The sequence below is a fragment of the Zootoca vivipara genome, chromosome 11 (genome assembly GCF_963506605.1).
Source record: "Zootoca vivipara chromosome 11, rZooViv1.1, whole genome shotgun sequence".
NCBI lineage: Eukaryota > Metazoa > Chordata > Lepidosauria > Squamata > Lacertidae > Zootoca > Zootoca vivipara.
Window position 1 is genome coordinate 42,360,954 of NC_083286.1, and position 15,450 is coordinate 42,376,403.

The 15,450-nt window shown below is 45.3% G+C and overlaps 1 protein-coding gene across 1 annotated transcript in view; it reads right to left on the reverse strand.

Moving 5' to 3' along the window:
* Nucleotides 1-1,899: 1,899 nt before the first annotated feature.
* The window catches only part of NDUFS4 (NADH:ubiquinone oxidoreductase subunit S4), a 46,506-nt gene continuing 32,955 nt past the window's right edge, over nucleotides 1,900-15,450 (reverse strand). Inside the window, exons 3-5 of the mRNA XM_035100496.2 lie at nucleotides 9,486-9,658; nucleotides 6,305-6,378; nucleotides 1,900-2,114 (exon numbers count right to left, since the gene is read on the reverse strand). Of these exons, the coding sequence (XP_034956387.1) occupies nucleotides 2,011-2,114; nucleotides 6,305-6,378; nucleotides 9,486-9,658 (351 nt within the window). The 3' untranslated portion in view covers nucleotides 1,900-2,010. The remainder of the gene's footprint in view (nucleotides 2,115-6,304; nucleotides 6,379-9,485; nucleotides 9,659-15,450) is intronic.

The window sequence follows — 15,450 nt, forward strand, 5'->3', positions numbered from 1 at the left end:
AGCTGCAGCCGGGTCCTGGGGCTGCGCGCGCGGAAGGCAGAAGCTGCAGCCGGGTCCTGGGGCTGCGCGCGCGGCAGGCAAAGGCTGCAGCCGGGTCCTGGGGCTGCGCGCGCTGCACGCTGAGGCTCCAGCCGGGTCCCGGGTGTCCGCGCGCAAAGGCTACAGCCGGGTCCTGGGGCTGCACGCGCGGCAGGCAAAGGCTGCAGCCGGGTCCTGGGGCTGCGCGCGCGGAAGGCAGAAGCTGCAGCCGGGTCCTGGGGCTGCGCGTGCGGCAGGCAGAGGCTGCAGCCGGGTCCTGGGGCTGCGCGCGCGGCAGGCAAAGGCTGCAGCCGGGTCCTGGGGCTGCGCGCGCGGCAGGCAAAGGCTGCAGCTGGGTCCTGGGGCTGCGCGCGCGGAAGGCAGAAGCTGCAGCCGGGTCCTGGGGCTGCACGCGTGGAAGGCAGAAGCTGCAGCCGGGTCCTGGGGCTGCGCGCGCGGAAGGCAGAAGCTGCAGCCGGGTCCTGGGGCTGCGCGCGCGGCAGGCAAAGGCTGCAGCCGGGTCCTGGGGCTGCGCGCGCTGCACGCTGAGGCTCCAGCCGGGTCCCGGGTGTCCGCGCGCAAAGGCTACAGCCGGGTTCTGGGGCTGCACGCGCTGCGCGCTGAGGCTGCAGCCAGGTCTCGGGGGTTAACGCGGCAGCAGCAACCATTCTTTGCCACAGACCTTCTTCCACCACCCGGTACGGCTTATTTTCGAGGTATGCCTTATATTTTTCCACCTCAGGAAAATCCTGCCATGCCTTATTTTGTAGGGATGCCTTAAAATATGAGAAACACGGTATTCATCATGCAGTTCCCATGTTTGAGCACCAGGAGGAGTCAATAAGAACTGCCTCCTCAAAGCTGCTGGGTCCGGAAGCACAGAGGAACTAGAACTGCATTTGCCTCTGCTCTTGGGAGGTAAAAATCCCGGAGGGGTGGATAGTCTTTGATCATCCAGATGTTGTTGGATTCCAACTCCCATCAGTCCAAGCCACCACAGTCAATGGTCAGGCATGTATTCCTGATGGACAGCATCAGAGCTGGTTGCTCACGCTACCTCCCAGGAAAGTGCTAGGATTGGGTGTTGCTGTCATGAACTTAGCTTCTAGAAAGTCAGCAAATGGTTTTGGCTGAGGGACTATGGCAATTTCCCCAGGTTTTTGCCCTGAGGTCTACTGCCTCCTATGTAATGCTTAGAACACAATGTGTTCTGTCCAAGACAATGACCCTCTTCCCCCCCCCCAAAAAAAATCTTCTCACAATGGCAACAGCATAGTCGGGTCCCTGGCAGCTGCCTGCCCTACTGTTGTGCATCAAGGGCAGGCAATGGCAGAGTTTTATGTTATGGTACTTAAGCATTACTGTGAGTGTACCTTCAAGGGCTAAAAACAAGATCTTACAATATTTTCTCAATTGGACTGCAACTGAGGTTTATAGGAATGCGACACTTCAGTGTTCCAGAGCTAGTCTTCAGATAAGGAATCTTTCTAGGAAGTCGGCTGTAGTGAAGTGAACTGGAAGATGCTCAGAGAAAATGCCGTTTACAAAACTGCTTAAAACAGTAAGCAGAGATCGCGTGCTGCTAGCACTTAAACAGATTAACCTCTTCTATATAAATAAGCGAAAAAACCAGAGGAACATCTAACAGCCTTTCTGTGTGAAAGGATGGACATTTATTGAACTATAAAATTACTCCAAAAGGCAAGGCTTGATCTTTAATGTTGCAGCTCATTTCAAACATTCCTTTTAATGAATTCCACGTACAGCAATTTCCTAGAGGTATGAACACCCCAAATCTCCTCTCTAAATATAGGGAAGTTTGTAACAGGTTCAATTGGAGACATCAAAAACATTTTAAATAGACACCACAAGATGCATGAGTAGTTTAAAGGTCAAATTTATTAGGAGATTAAGAGATGTATTATACATGGACTATAAATACAGCACAGCTGACTTTATTCACAGTCAGACGCAGAGACAGCCAATGCCAACCTATTTTGTGGACACCCTTGTTCTTTTGTTCCAAGAAAAGTTTGCACCATAAGACTTGGATTTAGGTTTTGGAATCCTCTGCTCTTGAACATCATAGCTCCAGCCTAGGAAAAAACATGTAGAGAATTCTAAACAACACACATGCACCCAAAAACAGAGCAAGTGCAACACAAACAATTGCAACATCAAGCTTTTAAGAGCTAACAAAAAAAGAAATAACCAACATATTTGATATACTATATGTAATTACTAGCTTATTCTTTTGTAAAAGGCAGTGAACAATAATCCTTTAAGACAGATATGCCTTAAATGTGACCTCCACCTGTTCTCAGGTTTGTCAGATCTCAGGAACTGTGTGTTCCAACTTTCGCCGCTCCTGCTGATAGACCAGCACCAACAGTTGACACATGAAGTCCTGTAATCTCATGCATCTACACCTCTCTTTCTGATGTCGGGCCAAGTTTTGAAAATATGCATGGTAGCAGGGTACCACAATGCCACAAGGAAGCCAGAAGGACAAGGAGGTGAGCTTGGGAGAATTTATTAAGCGGCCTTCTATTCAGAATCAGCTGCTCTGCAGACCAGGGACACTGCCAATTCTCCCACTGCTTAAAAAGATTTCAGATGAAATCAAAGGACTCTAATCTCTTGAAGGGGTTTTCCCTCCCTGTAAACCTTATTCCAGTTGCACCCATCAGATTCAGCACATGGAGTTGCATATGATGATAATACAGGGGTGGAACTGCTGACCACAGAAAAGAGATGGGGAGTCTGTCGCTGATAGAGAGGGTTAAATGAAGGGCAGGCAATCTTGATAACAGACTATTCAAATACTCAGCAAAAGTGTAACATGGCCATCCTCTGTCAGTGAGCAGGTTCTAAAGGCTGCCAGGGAGTAGAAGGGAGGGAAGTTTCCTTCATTCTTATGTACATCTTATGCATATAAACCCGGGCTGAAGGAATTATGCATATGCATTTTTTTTCTGCCCAAGTGTGTGTTTTAGACTTATGTTTCTGAATATTTCAGGTGCAGTTTGCAATAAGCCATGAAGGTTGGTTTTCTGTTCAAGAAGACAAGTCTACGGGATACCAAGAGCAAACACCTAAAGTCTAGTTATATTCTACAAAAGATACAGAAAATTTGCCGTGACCAAGTTTGTAAGGCTGAGCTAATTTGTTTGCTTTAGAATTTTTCGCTCCATAAGACGCACTTTTTCCCTCCTAAAAAGGAAGGGGAAATGTCTGTGCGTCTTATGGAGCGAAGGCACTGGGATCCCTAGAGCGGAGGGATGCCTCTGCCGCCGGAGTCATGGCTCACAGCGGCGGGGGAGACAGCATCAGCCCAAAATCGGGCTGGTGCTCCCTCTGCAGCCGCTGCCACCACCGGAGCTGTGCCTCTGCCACCGGCGGCTAGCAAGCCTGCCCCTGCGAGGTGGTTTGGCGGGAGCAGCGGCCCAAAAGGAGCCCTTCCGGGCCGATGCTGCCGCCCCCCTCACAACAGCAGGGTTGCTAGCTGCCATTGGCAGAGGCACAGCGCCTCTGCCAATGGCGGCTAGCAAGAGCGGCCCAAAAAGAGCCCTTGCGGGCCACTGCTATCGCCGCCGCTCGCAACAACAAGCGAGCCGGGAGGAGGGATGGACGGGAGCCCCTTCCGCCCCTCTTCCCAGCTTCCATCCTTCCTTCTCTCTCTCTTCCCTGCCTCCTTTCCCTCTCTCACCCCTTCCTTCCTTCTGAGTCATTGAAGGCTTGCTAGGAAAGCGTCTTATGGGGCGAAAAATATGGTAGCAGGCGAGTCCGACAGTCCCCTAAATATGCCCTATGTGGAGCCATAGCTCAGTGGTGAAGCGCATGCTTCACGTGCAAAGAGGTCCCAGGTGTCTCCAGGTATGGCAGGAAGGCTATCCTGTCTGAAACCCTGGAGAGCACAGTGTAGCTTCCTATGTTCCCTAAGGTACATGAAGCCCACCTACAAGCACAATACTCCATTTTCAGGAAAGGCAGGGGGGAAAGGGAGCATATTAAGAAACCAAGCAGAGGGGGCAGGTGCAGGATTAGATTGTACTTTTATTGTTTCTGCTCACCCAATAGAAACCTTTAGATGAATTTATAATAAGCACTGAAAGAGTAACATAATAAGCGAGGGGAAAGTCCAGAAGTATTCTCCGGATCCTTTTAACGTCATGTTCTGTAACTGAGCCTTCCAAAAGAAAGCTGCTTATTTCCATCCCATCTCATTCTCCACCAAACCAGATCCACCTGTACATTAATGGACAATCTCTGCTTTCCATCCATCAACCCCCTGCAGGCCAGGTAGGTGTGCCATAAAATGACAATGAGGTGCATAAACAACATACCCAAATGACTAAGCTACCGTATATACCACACATACCACAGAAAAAGTCAGCTGATTGGATTTCTTCCTCTCAGTTCAACTTCACACATCTAGTTCGCTCCAAATAAGGATGAAAAGGAATGGCAGCATATGCCATTTCAAATGTCCTTTATGCACCCAGAATCTCTTTTGTACTGGGCTGGGGTAATAGCTATGTTTCCAGAGATCACCCAATATTATAGGAGCAACTAAGCAGAGGGAAAAATCAATGAAGTGGCACAGACCAGCTCGCTCTTATCCCTTAGCCTGGTTAATGTCCTGTCATGCCATGATCTCAGAGGGGAGCCCTCCTTCTCCCAGATAGGCAGGCATGAGCTTCTACTTGCCCTCCTGTGACTAAGCAGGGATGAGCAGAAATGCTCTGTACACACGCACATACAAATAAAACCCTACAAATAGAAAAGGTGCTGAACTGCCGGTGTAAGTTAAAAATACCTTCAGCATAATTCTTTTCTGGGATTCGTTTAAGGAAAGTTTATCCTGAAGCAAAAAAAAAAAATATGCTAAGGAGGAAGATATTAGACAGGCTTGGGTTTAGCACACTAGCCTTCATCCCTCTAGAGACAAGCTCAACTTTTGACTCTAGAATTTGAGAGTGAAAATGAGTTTAATGGCCCCTTGTTTCCCCGAGTGTTATAAACTAGCACATAATTTGGCATCCTTGCCAAGCAGCTCCAATCTCTGTGCTCAGGAGGCCTAGTTGTGGAATTAGTGAAACTTGTAGACCAAGATAAAGGTGCCCTGGCACCGGCAGAGGGGAAACCTTGTCCTTCGCCCGCATTACACTGGGCTGTAGGCCAACACTCTTGGTTCTTCACGTTAGTACTAAGTACTACGTTTCTTGAATTTGCAGGAAATGGGATAGATAAAAGGGTTTAATTTTTTGTGCCAACACTTAAGGAGCTGCAAATGCTTACAAGAAGTCCTCCTCCTCCTCAGAAAGCCCTCAGACTATTAAGATGCTAGGGAAAACTGACACATCTGAAGTGTGTTTTAGTTCCGTTAGGAAGACGGCTAATTCAACACTTTCAGCCTTACATAAATAGAGCCAGATGAATCCAAGAATGTGCTTGAGGCAGCTGGAGTACAGCACCTGAGCATCTCGCTGAGAGCACCAAATAATATTTATCGCAAAATGCTTAGAGGGTATAAGTGCTAACAGAGGTGCCCCTGTTAAGAGCTGGGTCCTTGGTGCTAAACCTATTTCCTTGATGGAATCTCCACTGGACTGCAGTGAACTTTCCTACTGAGCAAACGTGCTCGGTATCGGAAGCCACCTTCCCAGTTGGCAAAACAGCAAGGATGTGTGCCCCGCACTGACTTGTGAGCCACATCAAACTATTGTGCTTTAAGTCACAGGGCTTAAGCCAGTCCTTTAAAAAAGATTAGTTTGTATTTAAATGTATATTGTAATCTATTTTTCCAAATTCAGATTTCTCACAGTAGCAAATAATTTATCCTCATGGTGTCTGTAAAATCAACTGTGTTCCTTCACCTCTGAAGGTCAGGCAGCAAAACAAAAGGAATATATTATCTCGCATGCTTCCAGTAGAATGGGGGACTAGAATGGACAACTCTGAAAACATCTGGTTATGTCAGCAAAATTGCACAATAATGCAATGCTGCCTCTTGCTCAGTCATAGTAAATCTCAATCACTAGGGAAGCTATGGCTCGGGACAGCAAAAGTCAAGAAACAAGGCAATCCCTGAGTCAGGCATGAACATTGAAGGCTGGGTGCATTATGGAGAAACCTGCTAACTGGGTAGAACACTTGGTGGGTAGGAGAAGAAGGTGAGAGGAAGGCACTTTCTAATAAAGACAATGGATTCCTCTTTCCCATTAAGTGGCAGAAGCAGGCAGTGTGCCACCAAAGCACTGCATGGAGTGTGGCCTGCACTTACCGTTTTTTTCAGCGAAGGCTATAGCAGCTTCTTTCGTAGAAAAGGTCATCAACACATTGGACAGAGGATCCGCCCTGCAAAATATCATTGTTTAGTTATTTCTTTGCTTAAAACATTTTAAATACCACTCTCCATCACACTAGATTTTAGTGTGGAATATACACCATCTCTCTCACACGCGAACTTTAATATAGACTACAATTTTCACATTTATCATTGGGGGGTAAAAATGGCTCTGCCTGGCACTGTTATATTCAAGAGCAGTATTAGTGCCGACAGTGGAGAAGAAATTCTATAACCTGGGTCTCATTGCTGAGAAAGCCCTCTTCCTTGCAGGCTGTCTTTGTACTAGTGATGGAAGAGTTACGGGGAGGGAAAGAGTCTTGGCAGATGATCTTTAAAAAAAGGCATGTTGACATGGGAGTAGGAGCTCCTTTAGGTATAGTCCCTGAGCCATTTAGGGCTTCAAAGATCAAGGACTAGCACTGTGCATATTCCAGGCAACAGTTATCAGAGCATGAATCACTGGGGCCAGCCTCCCTCCATTCGGAAGTGGCTGGACTGCTGAAAAACACTGTATGCCACAGAAGTCATTTGGACCTCTAATGACCGGGTCTTAACTGCTTTCTCAGGGTCAGTACAATGATTCAGAAAAGATTAAACACCATCTCCCAGGACAGCAAAACTATCTACCTACAACTTCTTCACCTTGTCAGGATTCAGGTTCAGATTATTACTCCTCATCCAGGTCATTACCAGCCTCACCCAATTCAGATGACAAAGAGAAACAGAACCGAGCGTCCTCTGTGTACTGAGATCCACTGGGGAGTTCCGCCTCCTCCTTCCGTCCCCAAGTGAGGCTCAGCACCTCAGTGACCTGTGAGTGGCACCCAGTGATGGCACCCCAGCAATCAACTACTTTCCACCTTGATATAACACTGGGTGCCAACTCTGGCTAGTTTTCAGTGTCAGCTAAAATCTCATCTCTTCTGTCAGACTTTTAATGGGGTATGACCGTTGGCACATCATACTGAGAAGGAGGAGGTGGGTTGTCTACTCAATTTACCGTATTTACTCGAATCTAATGCTCACCTTTTTGGGCCAAATTATGTTGCGGAAATTAAGGTGCACGTTAGATTCGAAAGCACATTTACATTCATCAGCAAATACCTTTTTTTTTGTTTCAAGGTTCTGAAAACTGAGGTGTGTGTTAGATTCGATGGCACATTAGACTTGAGTAAATATGATATATTGTTTTAATTGTTTCAATGTTACTGTTTTTATTTTATGCAACCTGCCGTGTGATCATTTATTTGATGAAGGATGAGATAAAAACACATATATGTAAACTATTTGACGTCACCCAGCAGCTTCATACATTAAAAACCTGGGGAGGGGATAAAAAGGAACATTGTGGGACAGCACAAGAACCAAAGGGTTGAATAGAAGTCTCCCAGTCTCTTGAAAACACAAAATGCAGTAAGGCAATATAATTCTTTATAATAGAAGCATTTAATCAGGCTATCTCTGACCAAATATTTGTACTTGAGGCACAATAAAAGTTTTCTGCCTCCAGCTTCCTGTTCTCCACGATCCCCAATAGCTTGCAGATGGGAATGCATTTTGAGGTGTCAGAAAATTAAAAGGAGAAACAATGAAAGATAATCTACTTTTTCTGCTCTCATTTCGTATTTCTAGAGAGGAGAAGGCTGAACCACAAAAGGGCCAATAATTCTTAGCCTTCCACTTTCTGAATTAGCCAAACATCCAGCCCACAGCAACCCAAAATGCTAAACATATGAGTACATTTTTTTTCAGAATGTCTCTTTCATGAATACCCCCACCAGAATAACTAAAATAGAACTTTCTGTGCCACCAAGAGAAGCATGGTGAATTCTCAGAATTTATGAGAATACATACGTACATTATAGAGCTTCTAAAATTTATATAAAAACTTATCCCAAGGTCACAAAATGGGGAAACAGAACCTTTCACTGAGGACAGCTGACATAGTTGCATCATTATTAAAATGCTCTTTGGGCATGCAATATGCAGGTGCTTGCAGAATTGTCAGTTAGCTTCTTTAGAGATACTGAACTAACTTCATATGCAAAGACCGACTGTGAACATGATTGTTTTTTTACCATGCCTTTTAAACACAGAAGTCAACATAATTCTGTAGAGATGCTGCCACATGCTACTGTCATACAAACATACACCAACTCATTTTGGAGGTCACTCAGTATCAAATTAGGTGGAGAAGGAAATCGAAGGTATTTTCCAGCCCCTTGTAGTCTGCCTTGGGCAACGGCAATTTAAATATGTTACTGAACATATTAAGGACAGCAGAGTGAGCTCCATTATCACAGTCACTGCAGCACACACTTATTGTAACTGTCACTGAAATCTAAGTTCATTCAATTGCTAAGATCTCTTCTCCTCAAATGTGCAGTGAAAGATCCTCCAAAATCTAATTTCAGAATTAATCTGCTACCAAAATAATACTTAGTTCAGAAAGTGGAAGGCTAATAATTATTGGCCCTTTTGTGGTTCAGCCTTCTCTTATCCCATTTTATTCTCCCAACAACCCTGCGAGGTAGGTTAAGCCAAGAGATTGCGACTGGCTCAAAGTCACCTGATCGGTTCATGGCTCAGTGGGGATTTGAAATCTGGTCTCCCAGCGAGCATTGCAAATATAATGCTTAGTGTGTCTTATTTAAATAATTTCAATACATTATCTTGGTAATCTTTCAGTCACTCAATACAGTGGATCATGAGCATTGTGCTCATATTACAGATGGGGGAATTAAGGCTGAGAGCTAGTGTCATGCCTCTGTACTTGAAAGTTTCTAACTTGCTTGCTTTGAGAGGAGGCAAAAGAAAGCCCTCTTGAGGCACAGGCAGTTCTGCGTTAGCAGAAACTGAGCATGGACCTTGGAATTAGAATCTTTGTCTCTTGAAATTCCATTTAAGCAGTGACACCAGTGGCAGCCAGAAGATCTGCAACAGTCTGTCTACCAAGCCCCACTGCAATATCAGCCGGTGGAGTCTTCGGAGATGGTGAAGACAGACAGACGAGAGACTGTGGAAAGGTTTGCTAGATTCAAAAGGCCAGAGAATAAAGTTCCATAGCACTCAACAGCCTACCAACTATGGAACCTGCCAGCTATTTTATACTTACGAAGATGCCCAGCCCATCAGTGGGTTTTCCCAGCGCTCCCTTGTGTCAAATTCTATCTTCCATTTTTTTGTATTGTTAACACCAGCTTGCATGGCATTACGGGCTGGAACAAAAATGTGAACTTTTCTGGTTTTGATATGCTCCTCTGGTACACCTGTTAAAGGTGAAATGTCCTGCAAAAAAGAATAATAATAAAGAAGAATAAACAAATATGACCCGGGTAAGAATAAACAGGTTAGTTTTCTCTTCTTAAAAGATATCATTTCCATCCAGGGAAATGATATGAACAGCCCAGAAGAAAGAGCTTTATCACTTCTGGGTTGGATTTAACCAACTGCTCCCACTAGTCCAGATCTGTGCAAGGACTTTTGGTAGTGTGACTGGCCTTTCCTCCCTCTGCTTCCCCACACGACGTGGCAGGGAGGAGGAGGAGAGGGGAGACTGTTCCATCAAGCCATGAGAAATGCTTGCACTGACTGAGCAATCTCCTTAGTACTACGTGGAATTCCTCTCTCTGAATTAAACCAACCTGCAGGTAAAACACGCTCTTTTGAGACTCTTTTTGCTCTGTAGAGTCTTGTTTGAATCCCAATAGAAGTGAATGAGAGGTTTAGACATTGGGGGTTGCAGAGATGGATTTGAATGGGGCTGCTGTAAACCTATTTTCCTGTGGTTGTCAGTGCCGAGCATCTTGTTTTGGACTAGCTGTACCAACCTCGGTCATTGCTACGTGGTAGCAAGTGGTGTGTGTGTGGGCAGGTGTGGAAGGATATGGTTTCAACCTGACAAGTCAGACATTCCAAACTAGGTTGAGGCAAGTATTTGGGTAAAATTACTTGAAAACATTGACAGTTTTGGATGCCATTCTGAGGCTTCTGAATACTTTGATAAAGCAGTTATGAATTGTAACACAATCTGGTTGAAATCTAAAGACTTGCAAGTACACACAAAGATTTCCAGATCTATACTAGGGTTCTCTCTCCTCCAAATGCAGTTTCCTGTGCAGCATCAGAGGCTATTTCAAAGGGTCCCCAACATTCAGGAGTGTCTTTTGGGGCAGCAGAAACATTCAAACAGCCTGCAGTGTTTATATAACCCTCCTGGATCCTGAGCATTGCTGGAAGAAATTAACCCAGTTTAAAATATAATCTGTCTTGTTGTTACTATGAAGCAGCATTGCAGAAAAGAGGGTGCCTCCCACGTCACTTTTTATTAGTAAAAATTTGTTTTTTAAAAAATAAATGCTTAGTCCTGAAATATGTTCTGAATGCACAGATAAACTATCACAGATAAAATTCTACAGAATGTGTTGCCAGTATGTGAAAGCAGTCAAGATCCAAGGATCCCCATGCATGCATGGGTCACAAGTGGCTACTAGCCAGGTGTAAAATGTGCCTGGCAAATTTTGAACACTGCTAGTAACTTACTGTGGCGCTGTGGTTAAACCAGAGCCTAGGGCTTGCTGATCAGTAGGATGGCGGTTCGAATCCCCGCGACGGGGTGAGCTCCTGTTGCTCAATCCCTGCTCCTGCCAACCTAGCAGTTCAAAAGCACATCAAAGTGCAAGTAGATAAATAGGTACCGCTACAGTGGGAAGGTAAACAGCGTTTCCGCGTGCTGCTCTGGTTCGCCAGAAGCGGCTTTGTCATGCTGGCCACATGACCTGGAAGCTGTACGCCGGCTCCCTTGGCCAATAACGCGAGATGAGCATCGCAACCCCAGAGTCGGTCACGACTGGACCTAATGGTCAGGGGTCCCTTTACCTTTACTAGTAACTTGCTGTAGGCAATAGTGTCATTGCATGCATTATGTTAAGGTTTGAGAGTGGAAAGGCAGCAAGAAGGCTGGATTGTTAGAATGATGGTGTGGAAAGAGAGGGTTTGGCTGTATGATGCACGGAGCGGGCCAAATCTAACCAACAGAAAGGTATCCATCTCAAGCCCTTTGTGTTACCTGCTCCCCGCCCTTTATTCAATTATGTGCGAGATCCTGCCGGACAGAGAACTGTCTCTTTACATTTGGTGCAGTAGTATTATATCCATCTCAAGCTCTTGTGACTGGGTCAGGCTATGAAAGTAAACTTTACGGAAAGCCTCTCAGCAGTTCTCTATAATTTGCACAGCAATCCTAGTCCTTTAACAGCTGTTGACAAAAAAAGTGTGGATCATCAAATACTTCCTGCAGAAGCCACCACATTAAGCTAGCAGAAGTAACTCAAAACTGCCGCCTACTTAGATTCTTGCATGCACAATGCCAATGGGAGAGGCTTGGACTGTCTTCCGCTGCCTTTCTCCAGGAACAAAAGGCTGATCTGGTACAGGTCCAACTGCAGGCAGACAGAACTAATCCAAACCAGTGATGACATGACTTAAATTTGAGGAGGCAAACAAGTCTAAATAGCACATTGGGATTTTTAAAATAAGCCTCCAGCTACCAACTTCAGAGCCTCTTCTGTCACAGAGTTTAAAAGCTCTTCATATTCTCACCAGACCATCCTTAGAAAGAAAGAAAACAGGAGGCCCGTCTTCTATCCCCTTCCTCCCCTTTTTTGCTTCACTTTATAAAATAAACTCAGAGAGATCAGTCACAACTGCCAAGTGTGAAATGTTTGTCTTGCATTTAGAAGCAGGGGGGGGGAACCCCACAGGAAATTACAACAACGCACAAAAGCTGAGCTCAGACTACCTAAAGCAAACTGTCAAAATATTTTAACAATTTAATCATAAATGTTTTCTTTGAGTGCAAGTAGTGTTTATGTTGAATACCAGTCTAGTCATAATATGAAGACACACCAATTATTAGTCAAAATGTTGCAACACACAAAACTACATTCTCTCCTGACAGATTGGCATTTGATGGCTAAAAAAAGAAATATCTGAAAAGTTGTTTGGTTGGGCAACCAATTGTCAGGCTTCACACAACGTGTTTTACCTGCAGAAAAAATAAGGCGAGGCTTGATTGTTCCAACATGTCTGTTTATAGAAATCAACTAGCAATAATACATCCGCTTTCATATTAACATATCCTTGGGATTAGGACATATTAAAAAAAGAAGGCGGCGGCGGGGGGGGGGGAATCCTTTATAGGTCACCGACTAAAAGGAATCCAGTTCTCATTAACTCCCAAAAGGTAAGGCATTTAAAAAACAAACAAACAAACAAACATGAAAAACGAAGTAGAAGATATTAAGGAAGAATAAAAATGCAAAACTCATTTTTACTGGTTTGAGGGTGTGTCCCATATTTTCAAATGATACGATTCAAGTCTCTTTTTCTGTTAGACAGACAGAGATGGGGGTGGTGTGTTTGTACACAAGAGGGTTATTTATTTTTAACAACCAAGCGGCACATACATTTTATGAAATAAGAAAAAATGCTCTTTACAACAAAGCTTACAGGAGGCTTCAGCATGAGCTGCCCAGCTCTTTGGGGGAAAATAAGAAGACAAGGAAGGCATGTGCAAAAGCACACTATTTTGGTGGCCTGGAGGCAACAAGTATTTGGGATGGAAAAGCGAGAGCCAGAAAGAATATCCCAATCTCCTCCACCAAGTGCGACTGCTCAGTGCGCAGGGTATATGCATGGTCTTAAGTGGCAGAGATCCTGGGTTCTGGTCTCTCAGCTTTTCTCTCCCTTTTCAAGCGGCACAAAGCCATCAAGATTGGTTGCTGACTACATCACACTGGGCCAACACCAAGGAAACAATCTCTTCCCTTCCTCACACCCTCAGCATAGTTTCCATTTCTCCTACTGACCATCTATGTTGGGAGCTTAGCTGTTGGGGAAGACAACATGGCCATTGCCCTCGCAAGCGCATGTTGGGAGTTTGCTGCCTTCAGGGGTACCCTACTACATACAACCTGCAAGCTTGCTTTTGTGTCCTCTGCATCAGGTGTGGGGAACCTTTGGCCCTCCAGATGTTGCTGGAGCAAGCGTGGCCAAGGATGATGGAAGTTGCAGTTCAGCAGCATCTAGAGGGCCAATGTTCTATGTGCTCATCAAGTAAGGGAGCACTGCTTAACCAGTTCAATGTTACTCATAACTGCAGAGGGGGTGGGGGAGACAATCCTCTGCAGCCATATTTTGCACATCTATTTTCCTACCCCTAGTAATACTGAAGTTTTTAAAGAATCAAGGATAGGGGCTATGTGAGGCAGCCATGTTTGGCGCATATGAAAAGGGGCTGTACCATCTCTAGAATGGACCAGGATGCCTCTTGTGTATGGAGGACCAGGGTGCATGAAGAGCCCCATGACTACTGAACATACAGACGGCAGCGGCAGCAAGGGGGGCGGGAGACATGGCTATTGAGTGCACTGGTAGAGGCAGCATAAAGCACCCCGCCAGCACCCCCCTTAATATATTTCCAATGTAAAAATGCAGCATCCCAAAAAGTAATGCTGCCTATTTGTTTGCATTTATTTATTCTCTCTTGCACTTCTCCATGAAGCACTGCTTTTATTTCTCTGTGGTTTTCCATACTATGTATAAGAGGTGGTAGCCAACTAAGTCATGTTCAATCCATTGAAACAAGCAAACTTTTGTATATGACTTAGTTGGCTATCACAAAAAAGCCTGTGTCAAAAACTCCCCAACCCTTTTTTTGCAAAATCTATTGCTTTTTTAGTGGTCAGCTATAGCTTTGCAGAATATGTTCTACCTGCCAATCAGCTGCCACCTTCCCTATATGCTAATATTTGTTCAAAGTCACAGATGATTCCCAGCCCACTTACTGCCCCCCCCCCTGCACACATTATCGTATTTGCCTCCTTTTTTCCATACCACCCAAAACACGTGCAAGGACCTCAGGACCACGACTGTTCCAGAAGTGTGAAAATGCATAGTCCTGATGTCCTTGTATCTTTTTTTTAAGAAGAAAAATTAAGCAATATTAGGGATGAGAGCCTTGCTCACATGGAACATAGCTCCTGGAGTTGTCTGGGTGGAATGCTCGCTTCACAGCTAACATTCCACTCATACTCTCTTTTCTACTGCCCTCTCCCCAAAGTGTACCAGTGCTAAGCAGAATAAACTTGCTTCACTGCTTGCATTCTATTCAGCCAGTCCCACCTCCAAATGTATTTTGAGGCCAAGCAAATTGCTCACTTTTGTTCTGACTCCAGTGTTACCTCTCCCTTCTTTGCACCTGCACAGAGGCTCCAACTGCTGTCTGCTCATCCCCAGAATCCTCCAAGTGCCCACGAAGCTAAGTTTCTCCCGATTTTTTGGCTCCCCCGCTCTTCCCCCCTCCCACAACGCTGTACGCTTTTCTCCCCACTTCCACAGAACTAAATGATTTAGTTTGATATATCTCAACAGTTTCCCTAGGCTTGTTTCTGCACCCACCTCATTTGCATGTAGAGACACTAAGAAGCACGATAGTATTATAAGCTTAAAGGGACCCCTGACCATTAGGTCCAGTCACGGATGACTCTGCGCTCATCTCGCTTTATTGGCTGAGGGAGCCGGCATTTGTCCGCAGACAGCTTCCGGGTCATGTGGCCAGCATGACTAAGCTGCTTCTGGCGAACCAGAGCAGCGCACGGAAATGCCATTTACCTTCCCACCAGAGTGGTACCTATTTATCTACTTGCACTTTGACATGCTTTCGAACTGCTAGGTTGGCAGGAGCTGGGACCGAGCAACGGGAGCTCACCCCGTTGTGGGGATTCGAACCGCCAACCTTCTGATCAGCAAGCCCTAGACCACAGTGCCACCCGTGTCCCTCCATTATAAGCTTACAACTCTCAAATTTGCAAAAATTAGCAGGTTTTAAAGGAATTTTCTGTGTTAGCTTCTGTAGTACACAAATAATGGCTTCTTCTTCTTTTGCAAACACTTGCAGGTAGGGGAATCCTCCCACAGTGTGTGTCATATTTTTTAAGATACTTGAACAGGTAAATCTCTGTTTTACATTGTCAGCTGCAAGTGAGAAGGTACGATTATAAGTGACTCACCATCTCTAT